Source organism: Rutilus rutilus, assembly GCF_951802725.1.
Source record: "Rutilus rutilus genome assembly, chromosome: 7".
Taxonomy (NCBI): Eukaryota; Metazoa; Chordata; class Actinopteri; order Cypriniformes; family Leuciscidae; genus Rutilus; species Rutilus rutilus.
In genome coordinates this window covers 19985823-20011206 of record NC_140221.1, presented here as the reverse complement: position 1 = coordinate 20011206, position 25384 = coordinate 19985823, and the positions used below count along the sequence as shown (strand labels likewise).

Here is a 25384-nt window from a genome sequence, read left to right as displayed (position 1 = left end):
TCACCGCGGAACACTCGTCCTTCCCTAGCCTCCTCTGTCTGGACGCGGCCTTGCTGCCCCATTGAGGGTATGTCTGTGGTTCACATGATATGCGGGAGGCTGAGCAAAACACGTTCCTCAACACCCCCATATCCTAGGCTGGCCTCTTCTGCGGCGCATCCCAGGACTTTGCCCAACAGTTTTCGCCCACCCAGGAGCAGCCCGAGGCCATTAAACATTCTGCCCCGGCGGCCAGCTGCTGCTTCCACCCAGCCGCCGACTCAGCCGCCTCAGTCCGCTCACCGCCGAGGACGCCCTACTGTGGCTCCCGCTCCTCCCGCCCGGACCCAGCAGCAGCATTCACCAGCCCTGCAGGCTGTCAAACGGCAGGCAAAGCGGCACTCCTGATACGGGCAGATGGAAATGTGAAAGCTCCACCTCGCCACTCTCATCCCCCTCTGTCGCCAGACTCGTCCTTCCCTGGCCTTCTCTGTCAGGACCAAGCGTGCCGCACAAGCCCTGAAAAGTGAAGCCAAAACGTCTCGATCGCCCCCCGGTGACTGGTCCTAGTATAGGTCATAAGCCCCGCCTCCCCGTGTTATTCAACGAGACGTGAGACCAACTAAACAATTAAATTACACTTCAAATATCTTTTTTCCAAAGGTGGTTTCTTTCATTTGCTGTCGTTTTTATCACGCTGATGTAAGTTCAAGTGTCTGTTTCAAAAATAAGTTGTTTTTTAGTTAGTTACGTGATGTGGTGGTGTAACGTCATGATTGACAGCTGTGATTGACAGGTTCTCTGAGCGAAGTAGTCACTGAAGCACCAACGGACATTTTTTTCGGGATCTTCGGAGGACTGAGGAGATTGTATTTACTTTATTTTAACAAGCCTCTTTTAATTTTTAAAAAAAGTGTGCAGAACTGTGAGAGTGAGGGCGGAGCGTTGATTTTGCGGCTTTACTTCCTGCTCACTACTGCGCAGGTCTGGTCCCGAGATCGCTACTGCGCAGACTCAAGTTCCAATATGTCAGCGCCATATCGGGACACTGGCGGCTTCAGTTCTCATCAATGGAAGAGAGCGAAGGGGCGTCGTCCATCTTTTTTTACAGTCTATGGTCAGGACGCAGCCTTGCTGCCCCATCATGGGTACATCTGTGGTTCACATGACCCCGCTGGTTCAGTTTTTGGGAGCCTGGCTGGAGCTTCCTAAGCTGTCCCGCTGGCTCGCGAGAACCATCAGGCTCGGCTATGCATTTCAGTTCGCAGTCTCCTCCCTGAAAGCAGGGAGTCTGCTATACCATGGTGGGTGGCAATTACCCTGTCATGCGTGCAGAGGTCACCACCCTACTGGCGAAGGGTGGAATCGAGACCGCCCCTCCGGCCGAAATGTAGTCCGGCTTCTATAGCCCCTACTTCATTGTACCCAAGAAGAGCAGTGGGTTACGGCCAATCCTGGACCTGCACATTTTGAATATATATACAGGCTCACAGGCTTCCATTCAAGATGTTGACAGCCATACGCATTTTTGAATGCGTTCGTCCGTTGGATTGGTTTGCAGCGATCGACCTGTAGGACGGATACTTTCAAGTCTCCACTCTTCCTCGACACAGACCGTTTCTACGGTTTGCTTTCGAGGGGCAGGCATACTAGTACACGGTACTTCCATTCAGGCTAGTGTCTCCTTGCATCTTCAAGTCGTTGAGGCACTCCTTGTGCCACTCCGGCAACACAGGGTTCACAACCTGAACTATCTTGCCCGTCTGGGCCTTCGGGTCAACTGGGAAAACAGCAAACTTTCCCCCGTGCAGAGGATCACTTTTCTTGGTATGGAAATTGACTCGGTAGCCATGTACGCACAGCTTACGAGCGAGCGCGTGTAGTCACTGCTGAACTGACTCTTGAGTCAATTCAAGGGCAAGTTTGCGGTTCCACTGAAGTTATTTTAGAGGCTCCTGGGGCATATGGCATCCGCAGCGGCTGCCACGCCACTCTGCACCGTTTACGTTTGCTCAAGGACCAACACATACTAGTCCGTTCAGACATCATGGCGACAGTAGTGTATATCAACCAACAAGGTTGCACTCCTGCTGTATATCGCAACTCACCCTTCACTCTTATGGAGTCAGGTCGCTTTGAGCCATTTACAGTCCGGGAGAGCTGAATTGTGCAACCGCAGGCTCTCACGATTTCGTCCACTTCCCGGGGAATGGAGACTTCATTCCCAGACGGTTCAGCTGATTTGGGAACAGTTCGGCGAAGCACAGGTAGATCTGTTTGCCTCCCCAGACACTTCCCACTTTATTCCCTGACCGAGGGGACCCTCGGCTTGGATGCACTAGAACACAACTGACGGCTGCATGTGTGTGTTCTGGACAGGACGCGGCAGGTTTGAGTACCCTACCACCTCAGGTGGTGGCCACCATCACTTCTGCTTGGGCCTCCACAAGACACGCCTATGCTCTGAAGTGGAACCTCTTCATCACCTGGTGTTCTTCTCCATGTATACCATGATTGTGTTTACACAAACACATTTGATAGAGAGGAACTGTCAGCTGTAGAACTACATACACAAGTCCTGCTAAACCATGTGTCCTTGTATACCATGATTGTGTTTACACAAACACATTTGATAGAGAGGAACTGTCAGCTGTAGAACTACATACACAAGTCCTGCTAAACCATGTGTCCTTGTAAACCATGATTGTGTTTACACAAACACATTTGATAGAGAGGAACTGTCAGCTGTAGAACTACATACACAAGTCCTGCTAAACCATGTGTCCTTGTATACCATGATTGTGTTTACACAAACACATTTGATAGAGAGGAACTGTTGGTTATAGAACTACATACACAAGTCCTGCTAAACCACGTGTCCTTGTATACCATGATTGTGTTTACACAAACACATTTGATAGAGAGGAACTGTCAGCTGTAGAACTACATACACAAGTCCTGCTAAACCATGTGTCCTTGTATACCATGATTGTGTTTACACAAACACATTTGATAGAGAGGAACTGTCGGCTATAGAACTACATACACAAGTCCTGCTAAACCATGTGTCCTTATATACCATGATTGTGTTTACACAAACACATTTGATAGAGAGGAACTGTCGGCTATAGAACTACATACACAAGTCCTGCTAAACCATGTGTCCTTGTAAACCATGATTGTGTTTACACAAACACATTTGATAGAGATGAACTGTTGATTATAGAACTACATACACAAGTCCTGCTAAACCATGTGTCCTTGTATACCATGATTGTGTTTACAAAATATTAATAGGGAATAGGTAAGCAGTTTGAATAGAAGAATAAAATAGAAGACAGATAGAATAAACTCATTTACATATTTATTTATTGTAAGTTAGGGAAGCAGTTTGAATAGAAGAATAAAATAGAAGACAGATAGAATAAACTCATTTACATATTTATTTATTGTAAGTTAGGGAAGCAGTTTGAATAGAAGAATAAAATAGAAGACAGATAGAATAAACTCATTTACATATTTATTTATTGTAAGCTAGGGAAGCAGTTTGATTTGACGGTCACTTACTGAATTGTGACAGATAGAATAGAAGATGGATAGAATAAACTCATTTACATATTTGTTTCTTGTAAGCTAGGGAAGCAGTTTGATTTGACGGTCACTTACTGAATTGTGACAGATAGAATAGAAGATAGATAGAAAAAAATAATTTATATACTTGTTTCTTGTAAGCTAGGAAAGCAGTTTGATTTGACGGTCACTTACTGAATTGTGACAGATAGAATAGAAGATAGATAGAATAAACTCATTTACATATTTGTTTCTTGTAAGCTAGGGAAGCAGTTTGATTTGACGGTCACTTACTGAATTGTGACAGATAGAATAGAAGATAGATAGAATAAACTCATTTACATATTTGTTTCTTGTAAGCTAGGGAAGCAGTTTGATTTGACGGTCACTTACTGAATTGTGACAGATAGAATAGAAGATAGATAGAATAAACTCATTTACATATTTGTTTCTTGTAAGCTAGGGAAGCAGTTTGATTTGACGGTCACTTACTGAATTGTGACAGATAGAATAGAAGATAGATAGAATAAACTCATTTACATATTTGTTTCTTGTAAGCTAGGGAAGCAGTTTGATTTGACGGTCACTTACTGAATTGTGACAGATAGAATAGAAGATAGATAGAATAAACTCATTTACATATTTGTTTCTTGTAAGCTAGGGAAGCAGTTTGATTTGACGGTCACTTACTGAATTGTGACAGATAGAATAGAAGATAGATAGAATAAACTCATTTACATATTTGTTTCTTGTAAGCTAGGAAAGCAGTTTGATTTGACGGTCACTTACTGAATTGTGACAGATAGAATAGAAGATAGATAGAATAAACTCATTTACATATTCGTTTCTTGTAAGCTAGGGAAGCAGTTTGATTTGACGGTCACTTACTGAATTGTGACAGATAGAATAGAAGATAGATAGAATAAACTCATTTACATATTTGTTTCTTGTAAGCTAGGAAAGCAGTTTGATTTGACGGTCACTTACTGAATTGTGACAGATAGAATAGAAGATAGATAGAATAAACTCATTTACATATTTGTTTCTTGTAAGCTAGGGAAGCAGTTTGATTTGACGGTCACTTACTGAATTGTGACAGATAGAATAGAAGATAGATAGAATAAACTCATTTACATATTCGTTTCTTGTAAGCTAGGGAAGCAGTTTGATTTGACGGTCACTTACTGAATTGTGACAGATAGAATAGAAGATAGATAGAATAAACTCATTTACATATTTGTTTCTTGTAAGCTAGGGAAGCAGTTTGATTTGACGGTCACTTACTGAATTGTGACAGATAGAATAGAAGATAGATAGAATAAACTCATTTACATATTCGTTTCTTGTAAGCTAGGAAAGCAGTTTGATTTGACGGTCACTTACTGAATTGTGACAGATAGAATAGAAGATAGATAGAATAAACTCATTTACATATTTGTTTCTTGTAAGCTAGGGAAGCAGTTTGATTTGACGGTCACTTACTGAATTGTGACAGATAGAATAGAAGATAGATAGAATAAACTCATTTACATATTTGTTTCTTGTAAGCTAGGGAAGCAGTTTGATTTGACGGTCACTTACTGAATTGTGACAGATAGAATAGAAGATAGATAGAATAAACTCATTTACATATTTGTTTCTTGTAAGCTAGGGAAGCAGTTTGATTTGACGGTCACTTACTGAATTGTGACAGATAGAATAGAAGATAGATAGAATAAACTCATTTACATATTTGTTTCTTGTAAGCTAGGGAAGCAGTTTGATTTGACGGTCACTTACTGAATTGTGACAGATAGAATAGAAGATAGATAGAATAAACTCATTTACATATTTGTTTCTTGTAAGCTAGGGAAGCAGTTTGATTTGACGGTCACTTACTGAATTGTGACAGATAGAATAGAAGATAGATAGAATAAACTCATTTACATATTTGTTTCTTGTAAGCTAGGGAAGCAGTTTGATTTGATGGTCACTTACTGAATTGTGACAGATAGAATAGAAGATAGATAGAATAAACTCATTTACATATTTGTTTCTTGTAAGCTAGGGAAGCAGTTTGATTTGACGGTCACTTACTGAATTGTGACAGATAGAATAGAAGATAGATAGAATAAACTCATTTACATATTCGTTTCTTGTAAGCTAGGAAAGCAGTTTGATTTGACGGTCACTTACTGAATTGTGACAGATAGAATAGAAGATAGATAGAATAAACTCATTTACATATTTGTTTCTTGTAAGCTAGGGAAGCAGTTTGATTTGACGGTCACTTACTGAATTGTGACAGATAGAATAGAAGATAGATAGAATAAACTCATTTACATATTCGTTTCTTGTAAGCTAGGGAAGCAGTTTGATTTGACGGTCACTTACTGAATTGTGACAGATAGAATAGAAGATAGATAGAATAAACTCATTTACATATTCGTTTCTTGTAAGCTAGGGAAGCAGTTTGATTTGACGGTCACTTACTGAATTGTGACAGATAGAATAGAAGATAGATAGAATAAACTCATTTACATATTTGTTTCTTGTAAGCTAGGAAAGCAGTTTGATTTGACGGTCACTTACTGAATTGTGACAGATAGAATAGAAGATAGATAGAATAAACTCATTTACATATTTGTTTCTTGTAAGCTAGGGAAGCAGTTTGATTTGACGGTCACTTACTGAATTGTGACAGATAGAATAGAAGATAGATAGAATAAACTCATTTACATATTCGTTTCTTGTAAGCTAGGGAAGCAGTTTGATTTGACGGTCACTTACTGAATTGTGACAGATAGAATAGAAGATAGATAGAATAAACTCATTTACATATTTGTTTCTTGTAAGCTAGGGAAGCAGTTTGATTTGACGGTCACTTACTGAATTGTGACAGATAGAATAGAAGATAGATAGAATAAACTCATTTACATATTCGTTTCTTGTAAGCTAGGAAAGCAGTTTGATTTGACGGTCACTTACTGAATTGTGACAGATAGAATAGAAGATAGATAGAATAAACTCATTTACATATTTGTTTCTTGTAAGCTAGGGAAGCAGTTTGATTTGACGGTCACTTACTGAATTGTGACAGATAGAATAGAAGATAGATAGAATAAACTCATTTACATATTTGTTTCTTGTAAGCTAGGGAAGCAGTTTGATTTGACGGTCACTTACTGAATTGTGACAGATAGAATAGAAGATAGATAGAATAAACTCATTTACATATTTGTTTCTTGTAAGCTAGGGAAGCAGTTTGATTTGACGGTCACTTACTGAATTGTGACAGATAGAATAGAAGATAGATAGAATAAACTCATTTACATATTTGTTTCTTGTAAGCTAGGGAAGCAGTTTGATTTGACGGTCACTTACTGAATTGTGACAGATAGAATAGAAGATAGATAGAATAAACTCATTTACATATTTGTTTCTTGTAAGCTAGGGAAGCAGTTTGATTTGACGGTCACTTACTGAATTGTGACAGATAGAATAGAAGATAGATAGAATAAACTCATTTACATATTCGTTTCTTGTAAGCTAGGAAAGCAGTTTGATTTGACGGTCACTTACTGAATTGTGACAGATAGAATAGAAGATAGATAGAATAAACTCATTTACATATTTGTTTCTTGTAAGCTAGGGAAGCAGTTTGATTTGACGGTCACTTACTGAATTGTGACAGATAGAATAGAAGATAGATAGAATAAACTCATTTACATATTTGTTTCTTGTAAGCTGTGCCCTTGTTCCGGACAAAGTCTCTTATGTTTTGGCTTGTCCGTGAAGCAAGAATGGGGTGGTCTGCCTTCTTGCAAGCCTCACATTCAGTCAAAGTTGCCAGCTTCCCTTTTGTGATGTGGTTTCCAAAGAATTTCATGACTGATTTGACCTCTGAAGCGGTCCATGGTCTTTTTACATAGGCCCTTTTTTTCTTTGGTCTGTCAAGCTCTATTAGAAATGTATTAGATGGTTAAAGTACAACATAGTTAAATCCAATGTATATAAGAGAGAAATGAATACCAAGGTAATGCAAAGTTGAAACAAAACCAGACATACCTTTAACTTTAGTGGATGAAGTAGCATCTCTGCAGACTTGTTCATCTCGCACATGTTCACCTATACCGTGTAAAAAAATTAAATTAAAACCTTTTTTCATGGCATATTTACCAAATTTCATTGCATATGAAATCATATGACATTGTTTCCCTCTCAAAAATCAGTTGCATGCTGCATAAGAAACATATACTACACTTTTATTCATAGATGATTTTAAAGGCACAGTATGTAACTGTAAGTTGTGCCGCTACAGGTCGCTTATTCAAAAAGATAAAAGGCGTAGCTTGATGCAGTGAATGATTATGGAATCTCATTCAATAGGGACAGAGACAGAGACTTGAGGACAGAGACTTGGGGTTTCCACGGAGGAGAGAGGTGAGGGGGCCGGTGATGACACTGTAGTTCTTGATGAAGAGATAGATGTTATCAAAACCAAGAAATCTCTGGAGTTCCCTTATGGTGGTGGGAATTTAGGATAGTATCCACCTTCCTTTCATCCATGGTGCCTTGTTTGTTTATGACGTACCAGAGGAACTGGATCTCTGACTGATGGAACTGGCACTTCTCTGCTTTCAAGAATAGTTGATCCAAACTCCGGGAATAAATGAGGATGTTGTTGTAGTAGACCAGTACAAATCAGTGGAGGAAATTCCGGAGCACCTCATGCGTGAAGTCTTGGAACACGGAGGTGGCTTTTACCAGCCCATCAAAAGGTATTTCACGAGTTCACACTTACATATAATTAGATAGAGTTAAGGTTTATGTGTATTTGGTGTGCTGTCCAGGGCAGGGGTTTTGAGCACGGAATTTGGCCCGAACCCAGAGTACTCCCCCCTGTTGTGGTAGGAATAGTAAGAAGTCAGGAGATGGGGTGGTGGAGGGATGCTGATAAACTGTCAACAAACAGAGGCAGGTCTGCTGTATATATACCTCTTATCGTTAATGGAGTTGATTTAACTGAATGCCCTCCTCTCGTGTTAATTAGGTTAATTATCTGAACATGCTCCTCCCAAACTTTGTTAATAAAACATCATTCAATGTGGCCTGTAGGTGTTACCACGTAGTTGTTTCAGGGCTGAGTGAACTAAAGGAAGGGGATCTCGGAACTATGAGGCATTTATTCTATCTAACTTATTTGTAAGTGTGAACTCGTGAAATCACAATTCTCCAGTGGCAGTCATCTTTGTTGTAAACTAATTCAACCCAAGCGCTCTTTGGTTATGTGGATGATTACGTAATTGTAGATCATCTGTCCATCATTCGTATTCGTACTCCTCAACGGATCAAGTCCAGACCGAACTTCCCGAACAAAGAAATGTTGTGGGCGGGGTTCGGGCTGGCATCCAGGCTAGTGATATCCAAGGAGCAAACAAGGAACACGGAACCAGGAAATCGATTGGGAGGTAGGTAGCACAGGTAAGTAGCTCATCGGAACGTCACGAAAGTCCTTGTCGCAGTCGAGACCTGACAATGACTGTGTCTGGTGTCAGCTTATACAGAGGTTATATGGTTGATGAGATGATTGGATAAGTGAAAGGTGCAGGAGATTAGAAGTCTGGTAAGGCTGAATGGAGTGAGGGTGGAGCATGGTGATTCCTTGACACTTGACACATTATGCTTGACATAGTGATGCAACTAATCAGGGGTGAAAAATGTTACATGCAAGACCTGAGAGAAGTTTTCTCTGTAGGGTGTCTCGGCTGACCCTGAGAAAGAGGGCGAAAAGCTCATATATGCTGGAGGTACTGGGAGTAGAGCAGCTGCTCCTCCAAGTTACAAAGAGCCAGCTAGGGTGGTTCAGGCATCTGGTTAGGATACCTCCCGGATGGCTTCCAGAGGATTTTTTTCCAGGCATATCTAACTGGAAAGGGACTCTGGGGAAGACCTAGAACATGCTTAAGGGATGATATCTTTCTGCAAGCCTGGGGACAATTTTGGTTCCCACAGTAGGAGCTGGAGAAAGTGGCTGGGGAAAGGAAAGTATGGAAAGCCCTACTTGGCCTGCTGCCACCGTGGACTGGTTCAGGGTAAGTGGAGGAAAATGGTTGGATGAATGGTAACAAGGTAACATTAATAAAATGTTGATTTCTCATCCAAAACAGTTTTAGTTGATGCTTAAAGTTATGTTTGACCAGCAGTAATTGCAACTTTTGTCCAGTGTCTAATCCTGCTCCCGGAGGGTCATTGCTCTGCAGTTAGCTCCAACCCCAATTAAACACACCTGCTTCATATTTTAACCAGGATATATCAAATATTGTCCAGCTATTATCTTTGCCTCCCCTCACATACCCTTGCGTTCTCCCCTTCACACTTTGAAAATCCGTTTCTGACTGCAATAAGATCCATCACACAGACAGAATGCTAAAATGAACTAAAATTAATCATCATACATACACGTTTACACAAATATTAAATAACATTAACCATTACTGATTGAGTTGAGCTCCAGAGGTCTGGCTCCATTGGAGTCTTCATCGCTGTCAATGTCCTGGTCGTCATCTTCGTCTGTAAAATCTTAGAAAACACAATGGAAAAATAAGCTTAACATTGCTCATTTCATGTTAGTTAGTACTCATTACTTAATTGATTAAAAAATTGTATAGTAACTGTACCTTGGATTTCATCAAGAGATTTTCCTTTTAATTCTGTCAGCTTACCCTTTTCAAGGGCTAGAAGCAGTTTTGAAATTTTGGTCACCTGGATGGTTGCCTCAGGTAGTCTGTAATATTCTCTATGCACATTAATATTGTGGCCTAGAAAGTCTGCCAGTTGGTCCAGTTCATTATTTTTTAAATTAAGAATTTGGGAAGTTGTTGCAACTTGTTTCCTCAGTTGTGTCGATCTCAAGTACTCTGGGTGAGTTGCACCACACTCAGCAGCAAACCTCTTGAGACAGTCGTGACCTCTGTAGTAGCTAGAGCACTTTGGAATGGCAAAGAGGAATTCATTTTCTTGCAGTACTCCACATTGTGCCCGCTTCTCAATAAGCATTTCCAGAGCTTTTGTGATGTCTGGGTTGAGCAAAACAGCTACTTTTCGTCCTCTTTTTCCTTTTAGCTCAACTCGTGTAAAATATTTGCACAAGCTCTTCTCATAAGCTGAAAGACCCAGCTCGTCAGATGTGTAAGAGTCATCTCTTTGGAGGAAATTTTTTAAAGGCATCTTGGAGACCTCTCCAACCCGTCGTCTGTTGAACAGGATGATCCTGGTCATTGTTAGCTTGGTGAGACATGCATAGTTGCACTCTGAGGTATTTTGGCTAAGTTCCTGGAAGGCCGATTCTGCACTTCTTTGTAAATAGTCATTAAGCTTTTCAATGTCTTGAGTGAGTGGCATTTTGGTCGGCTTGTTGTATTTCGAATCATTAATGGTGCTTAACGCTGAGTTAGATATGAATTCCGACCACTTTGATTTGTACAGTTTCTGGAATGCTTCTGCACTGCTTGCCAACTCTGCATTTTCAGCAATAAGAGCATGACATTGGATAATTTCGCTAACTTTTAAGAGGGAGTGTCCGATTTTTAAAGCTAAGCTTGGAATTTGGAAAGAATGTGTATTTTCATGAAACCCTGCAGTTTCTCTAACTGCTTGAATGACATTCATGAAATTTGCTGGCTTCATGGCATCATCCAGAGATGCAGATGGGCATTTTTTACGCAGTGTTATCATGAATCTGCCAAGCTCACGGACCTTCTGGCGGATGTATTCATGCTTTGAAGTGTGAAATCCGTGGCGATTATATAGGGACTGAGCAAATTGAAGAAGGCCAGAATCATGTCTCACAACATGGGCAATTTCATCTTCATTCATTTTACTCAATATTTTCATTAACCCTTCCTCTGTTTTACCAGAGAAGCAAGATTTGGCCACTGCAGCAATGGTGAGGACTCTCTGTCTGCCCTCAGTAGCTTTATCTATCTTAGCTGGTTTGGACTTGCATCCTCTCATGTGCCTCCACAGCTCATTTCGCAAAAACATTCCCTTGCAATACAAGCAGTATTCATATGTCTTCTGGGTTGAACCTGTGTTTTTAAATGCTCGTCGTTTTACTTTTAATGTACCTTCTCCCTTTTTAAGGACATTGTTGTTGTGGTTGAAGTTGCCTCTGTTTCTCAATTTTTCAAGCAGTTGTTTTCTTATTTTCGATTTTGCAGGTAAACTCAGAGCCTTTGCTATATCCATGTCTTCTTTGGCATGGACTTTAAAGTGTCTTGAAATTTTGGACTGAGGTTCTCCACACACAAAGCAAAAATTCTGCCATGCTTTGGCAAGTGTTGATGATGTTTGAGTTTCTGAATAGCTGTCAGGAAAGTAAATTTTTTGTGTTGTATCTTGAACTTCTGTGTAGTCCATAGAAATAGGCTCATCTGGTGTCGTTTCATCTGGTGTCGTTTCTACATGTATTTTACATGTAATTGATGCATCAAGTGGACTACTGACTGAGTTTTCACTTTCACTGTCTGTGTCATTATCAGATGCAGAACAGGGGACATATTCCTCTCCAGAGGACCTTTCATCCCCCTCACTTTCATCAGCTGATGCTGATGTATACTGAAGAAACAGTGTAGTAGATTTATAGAATTAAATTTCATATGCATGCATAGAAATTTATTAAATATATTTTAATGTAATTATTTATGGTAATTGCTTACATCATTTCGTAGTTTTTCAAAACATTTTGCATGCCATACTGTGAAGCAACCTGAGAAGTAAAAATCATTTAATCAGTTCAAATGAGATTTTCAAATATGGTAAATGTAATTTGATTATTTCACAATAACAAACTGTTCACCATTCATTGTTGTTGAGAACTGGACTATAATTTAGTGTTATTCAAAATATCTATAAAAAAATCCAGACAATTTAAAAATTACCTATACATTTGACTCCAGACCACTTTAGAGAGGAGAATGGTCCATGGCAAGCAAGACACTTCTCAAAAGAGGACAGTTGTTCAGGTTTTATAGTGTGTTTCTTACAAACTGAAAGAAAGCAGAAAATAAACACTTTCACTTTTGAAATTGATAGATTCAGCTAATGTCCTTAGCTATCCTTGTCAGGATAAATCACACTGAGAGGGTGATTAAACTCAACAAAACTTTATTGAACACTAGGGTGTGTGAACCTTGACTGGTGTCACGATTTGATTAGAATAGGATTATCATGTCAACAATTCGGTTCAATTTAATATCACAGTGCATTGATGGTGTGTTGCATGATTTTGATTACATAAACTGAATTTGCGTTGCATGATTTTGACTACATTTGAAAGAGGGTGGCAAACCAACATGAGGAAAAAAGGTAAAGTGTGGCTCTTACCTGATGTACCTTGAGCAGGCTCATCGGCTTGACTGAATTCTTTAGGGTGCCAATGGGCTGGATCACGCTCTGGAGTGGCCTCATGGGCTGGATCACGCTCTGGAGTGGCCTCATGGGCTGGATCACGCTCTGGAGTGGCCTCATGGGCTCGATGACGCTCTGGAGTGGCCTCATGGGCTGGATCACGCTCTGGAGTGGCCTCATGGGCTCGATCACGCTCTGGAGTGGCCTCATGGGCTCGATCACGCTCTGGAGTGGATTCTGTTGTGTTAATAGAAGTTGTGTTGTGTGATTTTGACTAAATTCAAGAGGGCTGCAAACCAACATCAGGAAAAGAAAATAAGAAAAGCGGTGCTCTTACCTAATGTACATAAAGCGGGCTCATGGGTTGGAGCAGATTCTACAGTATGTTCTTTGGCAGGAACGGGCTCTGGAGCTGATTCATGGGCAGGAGTGGGCTTTGGAGAGGACTGTTTTCAAAATATATTCAAAAGTATATTCTTAATACATAATACCCAGATAGCAGACAGACGTCAATTCAACATTGATTTTTAGTTGTAAAGGTCTGTATCAGTTAGGGGTGTAACGGTACGCGTAATCGTGTTGAACCGTTTGGTACGAGGCTTTCGGTTCGGTGTTACGCATTTTCAAACCGAACGGTTATTTCAAATGTACGCGCGTCGCGAGTAGGAAATTTCTCTGGCATTTCTTTCTTTTTGCTGTATCGAAAACATACCGAACCGTGACACAAGTGTATTGTTTTGAACTGAACCGTGAATTTTGTGAACTGTTACACCCCTAGTATCAGTCATGAACTTTTGTAAACATACCTTGTTTTTTGACGTTGTGTTAACACGCCACGGCAATCCAGTTCCTCCATAATCATATGTGACTTCTTCTTCAAAAAAAATGTCCTTTATTGCAAATAAACATAAATGAGGGAGGCCATCAACTTCAAGTTTTTTCATTTTTGCGTTGGGTTTTGCGTCATCATTGACGCGTCTTCCTAGGGACCCATCATCCATTAAGGCATCAATACTGAAAAGAAGTAAATAATAAAACAATCATATAAATTAATAGGCTACTTCTTACAGTATTTCTGAATCATATGGCTGGTTAAAAATAATCCTCCAATTAATTACAATCTCTTTTTAATAATCTTAATAATAATTCCTAAAACTTTTTTGGTAATACAAAAATAAAAGTAAAAAAAAAAAACTCAATTTCAAAATAAAGACGTATATTGGCAATATATCCTAGGAGGTAAAAAAAAGTAAATTTTCAGGGTATTTTTTTATTTATTAAGCACATAAATATGTAAATGTATTTTTAGTATACTTATAGCACACACACACACAAACAAATTTCCAATACATTAAATTATATTTTTTTTCCTCTATGGTGGACATTTAAGTGTATTAACTATGCCGGCAACAGCACAACAAAATAGGACATATCAAAAAACATAACAATAAACACAATTACACCGGACAAAACATAAACATTTAGCCATGGTATCTAGAAACCCCAAAATCAAGAAAAAACACGTCGGGGTCAGGCAAATAACGTGGTCTCACGCATCCAGTCGCTCCGCTTCTGATATGCTCCCGGTGTGAGTTGGCACCGCGTGAAGGACGGAATAAAACCTTGTCGCAGCCGTAATGCGCCGCAGACGTGTGCAGTGTAAATGAGGGGTTAGAAGTAATGCTTTAAACATACTTTAAGAATAAGACTTTGCATGGTCACTAGTACTCACCAGAAATCTATATTGTGGTGCCTGAAGTTGTATGCATACGGATTGTTAACCTGTTTTTCCACAAGTTTTCCTTTATACTCCAAAATAAAGTCTCCTTTCGCTATGCTTTGGGTAGCAAATACTCCATGTCCTGACAAAAAAAAAAATAGGCATCATTAAAAGTCATTAAGTATGTATATAATTGAGTCATTCCGTGCCATCATTTTTTTTTTTTGTGGAAAAAATCTAGACTCAAATGTTTCATTTTGATCATTTTTCTTCTGATGAAAGAAGTACATGTATGATGAAGAAAGGTAAAATATTAAATGGAGCCAAATTACTGGTGAGTAAAAATGACTTTATAAGATGGCAGTAGGCATGTGCCGGTATCAAATTTTCATGCTGCGATTAATTGATTGTAGGGCTGTAATCTCTCAGTCGTCTAGTCGATTAATTGGTCGATACGTTCTTGCTCGACCAAAATTCTGATTGGTCGATGTGTTTGCCGTGTTAATTTCATCAGGTGGAAAGCAGGAATTGCTAATGGGGGTGTTTTCAGAGCACTCCTGTTTCGCAGGTAACAGTCTGTCTTCAGAACAACCCCCTTGTTTTCGAGACGAGAAGCGCCGCGCCATGTCTTTACAATTTGAACACATTATTCTCAGTGTACACACACTGGCGGCGTCTGACTGTCCGCGGCGCCCAGCAACAGCTCAGGACCGCGTTCAAAATCTTGCCGCACCACAGAGCGCTATTTACATAGTTTTATATTTAATTGACATTATATTTGTCTCAAATCGTCGTTAATGTATATACTGCCTTCACCATGTGCTGCAATATACATTTAGTTTTACATTCATTCACAGAAATCAGCTGATAGAATGAAAATTGCAGATGTTATCGGAATTATAGGTGAGATTCTCAATTCATTCAGTTTTCTTTGGTTGATTACAGCCCTAATTGATTGAGCTTTTATCACAGTATACAGTATTATCACAATATATTATTTGCACAAGAGAAACGGATAGATTGGGTGGGGATGTAAAAAAACCCGGTAACTAAACAGAATTTTATTCATTTTAGTGACAACATAATGTACCATGTAATAATAATAATAATAATTCATTACATTTAGGGATGGGGCCGATCCGATCCAGTATCGGTATCGGGACCCGATACCAGCGTAATTCACGTATCGGATTTTCCCGATCCAACCTGCGGAGATTTCCGATATCCATGAGTCATGTCTGCGCTCGCTTTAACGTCTGCTGAAATGACTCCAAAAGTGATTCCCGCTGGATAGTCTGCTAGCTGGCTGCAAACTGCGGAATGGATTTCCTGAACGGAGGCGCGGCTCAATGAGACACAGAGTTATGAGACACGCTCCCGCTCAGGAAATCCATTCCGCAGTTTGCGGCTAGCCAACAACGTCTGCTGTGTGGATAAACTTCACACTGGAAACACCGCAGAGCAAGACAGCAAAATGCAATGATGCAATAAGTCCTTTGAAGCTCCCTCGCGTCGTACAACACAACGAACTCAATAAAACATTTAAAAAAGCACAACGTTACTGTGCGTTCACACCAAACGCGAATAGCGCGTCAAATTCACGTCTACCGCGTCTAGTTGGACGCTTGAATATTTTGAATCCATTCGCGTGTCCAGAGAAAAATTGACGTGCGTAAAAAGCAAAAGTTTGAAGCGAAGTCGACGCGCGTCTGAGGCAAAATCCGCTTGTTTGTTTGCACGATGCTGATGTTGATCGAGCATTTACTGCATCGGAGCGAGGATCACCCTTCAGATAGTGTGTGTGTGTAATATGTTTACACTTGCACTTTTCTTTCAAGACGCAAGTATTTGACATTTTGGGAATGTAATAAATATTGACATGACAATCAATTTGAAACCTCAGTTGCATATTTGTTTTCAGAATGGGATTTTTCCTGTTAACAGGATTTCCTGTTTTTCTGACTTCCTTTTCTGACCTTATAACTTACCTCAAGTTGCCTTTTGGGACATACATGCATACATAGGCTACATACATAACATATTATTACTTGCCTGTTGAGAGAAGTTTATTTCAGCCTCATATAAAATAAACAAAAATGAAATTAATAATAATATTAAAGCAAACACAGCTCTGGTATCGGAATAGTATCGGTATCGGCCGATATCCAAATTCAGGTATCGGGATCGGATCGGAAGTGAAAAAATGTGGATCGGTGCATCCCTAATTACATTTATATAGCGCTTTTCTCGGCACTCAAAGCGCTTTACATAGCTGGGGGAATCTCCTCAACCACCACCAATGTGCAGCATCCACTTGGATGATGCGACGGCAGCCATATTGCCCCAGAACGCCCACCACACACCAGCTTACTGGTGGAGAGGAGACAGAGTGATGACAATGTACAATGTTTACATGGTACAATGACTGGTAGGCTACTGTTTGTATTATTGCTCAACACAATTTTCACGATTTCAATTCAATACTTGGGATTTGATTTCAGTCTTGACTCATTTGAATAAATATTATGTAGGCTACAGTTACAGTAGATAGCCCATGTTATTTTTTCTCATGAAAAAAAAAAAAAAATCAAACATGTAAGTAACCATACAGAGAGCCCTATCAGCTGGTATTATTAAAGGTTAAAAATAACACATTAAATCAAACATAATGTGGTTTTCATTATAATAACAATTATGTAAGGACACAAGTAAAAATATAATGAATATGTAATAAAGGGCACCTATTCAGCAAAATACTCCTCTATAGCTATTTCTTCTAGTCGACTAACGTGCTGGTCATTAAATGGCTTTGCTGAGGTAAATGTGTTTTTTCCCTCAAATTTCCCATGTGAGGATTGCTTACATTAGACTAGAGTGCGCACTGCGCTGCATGCTCACAGTGCTTATAAACATGTGGCGATTGTTTACATCAGAGTGTGCACGTGTTTTGCGCAGATACGCAGTGTTTGTTTAAGCGGTTAATGGAAAATAAGCTAATGCGCGTTCTAAAAATCTAAATTCGGATCTATTATTTTTCACGGTATTTTAAAGTGCCCGCGATAACAATATTGTGAATATTCATTACTGCGATTTATCGCATTACCAAATACCGGCACATGTCTAGATGGCAGCATAGTTTTACACAGAGATTGTTAGGTCTATTTGTGAAACCTGTTCAAAAGTCAATTGAAGAGTTCAATCCAGTTGTTTCAACTGGTTTTGAAGAGTTTTAGAACGTTTGAGCAGTGTGTATGATTGTCAACAATCAGGCACTATCTAAAATAGGGATGGGCATTTTTCAAAAATATTGCTTTCGAATAATCAGGCTCATAAAAATAGAATATACGAATATTTGTTTATTTAAATGAAGTTTAACAAAAAATACTATTTTTTTTATATATATTTTAATATATATAAAGTATTTTTATATTATTTTATAAAGTATTCGTATTTTATATTTATAAAGTATATTCTGGTCCATTCTCATTCGTGTTTCTTCTGCCGGAATCTCTTCATCATCTGGGTCTGATTCCGGTTCATACATGTACGGCTTAATGCCATACAGAACAGCGGGTCTCTCACTCTCAGCCATTCTGCTTCTACTGACTGTTTATTGCCATAGGTATGCAAATTATTATTTTTTAAGTTACGCCCTCATCCAAAAGCAGGGCGGGGATATGCAGCTCATTCCCATTTAAGGTGGTACACACCAAAACAGCTCTTTTTAAAACAGGCCTCAGTGTTTCCCACAGACTATAAATCAATTTGTGGCGGGTGGTAATAATCTCCGTTGATAATCTGTTACACAGAACTTTATTATATTAAATATTAATCAAAAATGATTCACACCTTCACAAAATCCAAATATTCAGTGTAAGAGTAAAAATTACATAACATTATTTATAGTAAGTTTATTTGATTCACAGCTTATTTACAGTTTTGACCTCGACAACCCAACTGCATTTACCGCAAACAGTCTAAACTAAAAGATTGTTTTGGTTGAATCGGTTTAAAGGAGTCATTAGTTCGCGAATCGGACGTGTCATTAGCGGACTTGTACGCGTTGAGTGATTATCCGGCAGTTTAGGACATCGCACAAGATTTGTCAACACAGAAAACATTTCATCATTGGATAGGTTTTTGTTTAGTTTATTGAAAGTGTTTTTTATGTCAGCTGAATGGGCAGAACGCTTTTCAGAGAAGAAGGCAAGGTAAAAAAGTTTTTTTTTGCACAATTCACACCCAGCGGTAATTCAGGAAAAAAATATCCGAATGCTCCACGTGAAACTTCGTTCTTCCGATCTTTTACCATTGTGTCAATTCTCAATTGATTTAGATTAATAAGCGCGAGGGAGTGAGAGAGAGCAAGACAGTTTGAAGACGCGCGCGCGACCGGGCCTCTCTCTCTGCTCGTTCTTTCAGTAATATGCGATTTTCCTCAGACATACGTTTTTCTCCCACACAAAAACAGAATTTTATTCCAAATATGTAAAATTCCGCAAAATTCCGCGTTGACACTAGATTCCGCGTTAATTTGCCAATTCCGCGATTCCGTGATCGCGGAAATTATAGGGCCCTAGTTTAGGATGTTTGCATGGAAGGATTGTACAGGGAGAATACAGATATAAAATCTGCTGACTCGTTAAGTGATTCTTTCCCTCATTAAAATCAGATAATTTCCAATTAATTCTAAATACTAGGGAATACCAATATGGTGGCACAGTGGCTTCCCTATTTATGGTGTCATGAGCAATCCAGTCATTTATATAGATCAGTGGCGTGAACGCAGTTTGATTTTGGGAATGCTGCTAGTTATTATCAGGACTAAACAGGATCTAGAATGCAAACAACATGTCTGGATTTTAATTAGAGAAATGTTAATTGATAAACATACATTAGAATAAATAAAATTACTTACCTTTCACATCATTTATAAAAACAGCTTGGATACAATTCTTGTCTCTACTCTCCTGTATATAAAACAAGGCCTCTTCAATGGGGGTACGTCCGCCCTTTGATCTTGTACAGATCCTTGTCACTAAATGAACAAAACATTGAAGATTAACATCTAAGGCTACATGACATTCAACAAAAACTTTTAAATGAATAAAAATATATATATATATGTAGCTATAGAATTACACCACATGTCCTTGTAAACCATGATTGTGTTTACACAAACACATTTGATAGAGAGGAACTGTCGGCTATAGAACTACATACACAAGTCCTGCTAAACCATGTGTCCTTGTAAACCATGATTGTGTTTACACAAACACATTTGATAGAGAGGAACTGTCGGCTATAGAACTACATACACAAGTCCTGCTAAACCATGTGTCCTTGTAAACCATGATTGTGTTTACACAAACACATTTGATAGAGATGAACTGTCGGCTATAGAACTACATACACAAGTCCTGCTAAACCACGTGTCCTTGTAAACCATGATTGTGTTTACACAAACACATTTGATAGAGATGAACTGTCGGCTATAGAACTACATACACAAGTCCTGCTAAACCATGTGTCCTTGTAAACCATGATTGTGTTTACACAAACACATTTGATAGAGATGAACTGTCGGCTATAGAACTACATACACAAGTCCTGCTAAACCATGTGTCCTTGTAAACCATGATTGTGTTTACACAAACACATTTGATAGAGAGGAACTGTCGGCTATAGAACTACATACACAAGTCCTGCTAAACCATGTGTCCTTGTAAACCATGATTGTGTTTACACAAACACATTTGATAGCTTCCATTTCATGTAGTAACACAAACACATTTGATAGAGATGAACTGTCGGTTATAGAACTACATACACAAGTCCTGCTAAACCATGTGTCCTTGTAAACCATGATTGTGTTTACACAAACACATTTGATAGAGATGAACTGTCGGCTATAGAACTACATACACAAGTCCTGCTAAACCATGTGTCCTTGTAAACCATGATTGTGTTTACACAAACACATTTGATAGAGATGAACTGTCGGCTATAGAACTACATACACAAGTCCTGCTAAACCATGTGTCCTTGTAAACCATGATTGTGTTTACACAAACACATTTGATAGAGATGAACTGTCGGCTATAGAACTACATACACAAGTCCTGCTAAACCATGTGTCCTTGTAAACCATGATTGTGTTTACACAAACACATTTGATAGAGAGGAACTGTCGGCTATAGAACTACATACACAAGTCCTGCTAAACCATGTGTCCTTGTAAACCATGATTGTGTTTACACAAACACATTTGATAGAGATGAACTGTCGGCTATAGAACTACATACACAAGTCCTGCTAAACCATGTGTCCTTGTAAACCATGATTGTGTTTACACAAACACATTTGATAGCTTCCATTTCATGTAGTAACACAAACACATTTGATAGAGATGAACTGTCGGTTATAGAACTACATACACAAGTCCTGCTAAACCATGTGTCCTTGTAAACCATGATTGTGTTTACACAAACACATTTGATAGAGAGGAACTGTCGGCTATAGAACTACATACACAAGTCCTGCTAAACCATGTGTCCTTGTAAACCATGATTGTGTTTACACAAACACATTTGATAGAGATGAACTGTCGGCTATAGAACTACATACACAAGTCCTGCTAAACCATGTGTCCTTGTAAACCATGATTGTGTTTACACAAACACATTTGATAGAGAGGAACTGTCGGCTATAGAACTACATACACAAGTCCTGCTAAACCATGTGTCCTTGTAAACCATGATTGTGTTTACACAAACACATTTGATAGCTTCCATTTCATGTAATAACACGAAAAAGCTTTGATTTATATGCTTATTATTGTTTGATGATCATGTTTGATCTTATACACCTGATCAGTGCGTCTGACGCGATTGGATCTTTCACTTTATGAAAATAAGATTTTGATATTACTATTATCACCTTTATGAAAAATAATTTAGTACATAATTATAGATGATATAACTACTTACTTTTATTTGTCGAGCTTCTGTCTGTCCCTCCACTCTCCAGAAGCGCAGATAAACAGCTGACAGGACTTTCCCCGCGAAGGTTCTGTGGGACATTTCCATGTGTGGCGGGAAAGAGAGATGACGTGTACAGGTTTAAAGGATAATATATATATAAACGTAATAATATATATATATATATATATATATATATATATATATATATATATATATATATATATATATATACACTTATTCTCATAAGAGGCAGAGTGTTCATGATGGCCAGTTTCCAAAGTGTGAATTTATTTCTCTCACACAAAAAGGTCATTAGGGTGGCTAGAAAAAAGCCAAATTTGTTATACTATTTAAGATATTATTATTTTTATTATACAATAATAGTGTACAAACACATTTGATAGAGAGGAACTGTCAGCTATAGAACTAACTTACATAACGTTACACAAGTCCTGCTAAATCACATTTTCTTGTACACTGATGTTTACACAAACATGTTTGATTAGCTTCCATTTCATGTAATAACGCACAAAAAGCTTTGATTTAACGTTATATGCTTATATAATGTTCGATGATCATGTTTGACGTTACACCTGATCACTGCGTCTGACGAGATCTCCTCAGGCAGGGATCGATTGGATCTTTCACTAACTTTATGAAAATAAGCTTTTGATATTACTATTATCACCTATATAAAAAATGATTTAGTTAATAATTATAGATGATATAACTACTTACTTTTAATTGTCGAGCTTCTGTGTCCCTCTCCAGAAGCGCAGATAAACAGCAAGCTGACAGGACTTTCCCCGCGAAAGTTCTGTAGGACATTTCAATGTGTGGCGGGAAAGTGATGATCACGTGTACAAGTTTAAAGGATAATATAAAAAATATTATTATTTTTTTCATTCAATCATTCTCATAAGACGCAGAATGTGCATGATGGCCAGAGTTTCTAATATGTGGTGAATTTATTTCTCTCACAAAAAGGTTATTAGCCGTTTAGAAAAAAGCCAACTTTTTTTTAGCATTTATAACAATAATAGTGTATACACAAACACGTTTGAGACAGTGAGGAACTGTCAGCTATATTACTACACACAAGTCCTGCTAAACCACATGTCCTATAATAGCCTAACGTTACAATGATTGATTGTACACAAACACGTTTATGACCATTTTGTTGACAGCAAGGAACTCCACTCTCACCCGTCTTCAAAGCGCTGCAAATCTTTCTCCCTCGCGCATATTAATCAAAATCAATTGCATGGTAAAAGGGTGGAATAAGACCGAAGTTTCACGTGGAGCATTCTGAGATTTTTTTTCCTGAATTACAGCTGGGTGTGAATTGTGCTAAAAAAAAGTTGCCTTATCTTCTCTGAAAAGCGTTCCGCACATTCAGCTGACATAAACCACACTCTCAATAAACAAACAAAAAACTATCCAGTAATGACCACAAATCTTGTGCGATGTCCTAAACTGCTGTGATAATCACACAACGCGTCGTAGCCTATAACGTTACACACGTGCTAAAAATGTACGTCCGATTCGCGAACTATATGACTCCTTTATACCGATTCAATTGAATTAGCAGCTAATGGTTCAAACAACGGATCTGTTCAACACTGAATTCACAAAACGTCTGAATCGGTGTATAACAATTACAAATCGGTAACACTTTACAATAAGGTTCCATTTATTAAACTCTAGTTAACGACATCAGTTAACATTAATTATTACTATTAACTGATAAACTGCACTTCTATTTATTAATCTTTGTTAATTCACCAAATTTTAATAGTAGTCTATAAATCAAAAGTTGTATTTGTTAACATTAGTTAGCATAATGCACTGTGAAGTGACATGAACAAACAATGAACAGCTGTATTTTTATTAACTAAGAATAACAAAGATTAATAAATGCAGTAAAAAATGTATCGCTCATGCATGGTTCATGTTAGTTATAGGCTACATTAATGTTAACAAATCACATTTACTCAGAACACCTCTTAATATGATAACATAAGTGAGCTTACCCCATTTGTTTTTAGTAAGAGTGTTAGCAAGATTTAACCTTAATAAACTACAGTATTTACAGTATTTTCAGGTTACTTACATGACAATGTGAAGAAAAGTAACCCAAAAAACTTTTTGTTAAGATTAAGACTGAGGTGAAACCAGAAAAAAATGGCAAAGCAAGTTGTTGTTAGCTAGCTGCTAATTGTATTCAATTGTATATGGTAGAAAATATAGACAATTAGTTAAAATGTACTTTTTTTTATTCTATTTTTTTATATTGATATATACCAAAATAATTATTAGGTCTAGCAAAGAAGGATTTTATCTTACAAAGCTATGAAATCCAGTGGTAAAATCACAGCTTTAAAAAAAAAAAGAAGGCAAGAAAGGACGACAGCCACCACCAAAGACCAATTTTGACCCAGGAAAAACCCGTGGGTTCATTCTCACTGCATTCTAATAGGCTTCATCATGCAGTGCTTTTGGAGTATTTAATTTTTTTTTGCAAAAGTGACAATGTCAGCTCGCACAGATCTCTAAAAACTGCACAATTTGCCTTATAGATATTTGCAGGCACTGGCTTCAAACACAAGAACTCATCATTCTCCAGCCATTTTTCATTAAACTTGCATGCATTACTCATTTTAAACTGGAGTCTGTTCAGATAGCTCAAGTTCTGCTTTCTGCTTCTGTCGGATAACGCACTAAATAGGAAAAAAAAATTCTAGATCTGTCCATGATTGTATCTTGATGGGACATGTACAGTACATTCATGCTTGCACATCATATATAACAAGTGTTGAACACTAGTGTGTACTGCAGTGTAAATGCTGACAGGGGAGGGTATAAAGGGGTAGGTAGGGTATAACCACTGGTCACCTGATGTGAGCAAACTATTTAAAAAAAATCATCATTTATAAAAAAAAAAAAAAAAAAAAACATATATATATATATATATATATATATAGGAAACGCATAGTCATGTTTTGTAAATGATTAGCTAGATCATTAACTAATCAATTGTAAATGACTTAACTGAATCTACAAAACTTACATAGAATAAAGAACATATCACTTATTAATAATTTATGATCCGATAGTCGTTTCATAAATGATTCGTTAATCATATATTATATATATAAATAAACATACATAAAATGTTACTATATCACTTGCTAATCATTTATGAATTTATGAGTTCATCATTAACTAACCATAACTTACTTACAACTGAACGTTATAAGTGTTACCCTCACTATAAAAACTAGACAACACCACTGTACACAGGTATTATATGTTAAGTCTCAAAAATCTTAATTTCAAATTGTAATAACAGTGTCTGTGTCAAAGTGTTCTCAATATTTTGTACATATACACCAAAATCATTACCTGGTTTGAGAGGAATATTTACACATTCACATCATGGTATGTAAGGTCATAGTTGTATTCATACACATTCACATCATGGTATGTAAGGTCATAGTTGTATTCATACACATTCACATCATGGTATGTAAGGTCATAGTTGTATTCATACACATTCACATCATGGTATGTAAGGTCATTTTTTAGAAAATGATCAAACTTCATATGGGCATTTATTTATGCCAGAAAATAACATATATGACCTCCGAATTACGGGGACACTGAGGTGTCCTCATAAACCTAGGTGTCCTCATAATGCTGGTGAGTAACCTGACATATTGTCCTTGTAAACCATATACAC

The 25384-nt window shown here is 38.1% G+C and overlaps 1 protein-coding gene across 1 annotated transcript; it reads right to left on the bottom strand.

Moving 5' to 3' along the window:
* Positions 1-1628: 1628 nt before the first annotated feature.
* On the bottom strand, positions 1629-21722 carry LOC311293750 (uncharacterized protein; the record flags this gene model as incomplete). Its single annotated transcript, XM_084414242.1, has 13 exons — positions 21649-21722; positions 19578-19697; positions 14672-14801; positions 13746-13953; positions 13277-13385; positions 12916-13176; positions 12471-12578; positions 12249-12298; positions 10209-12147; positions 10027-10110; positions 7597-7656; positions 7258-7488; positions 1629-1759 (listed from the first exon to the last, which is right to left on the bottom strand). Coding segments are annotated over exons 1-13 (3432 nt in total). The 5' UTR covers positions 21650-21722.
* Positions 21723-25384: the final 3662 nt, after the last annotated feature.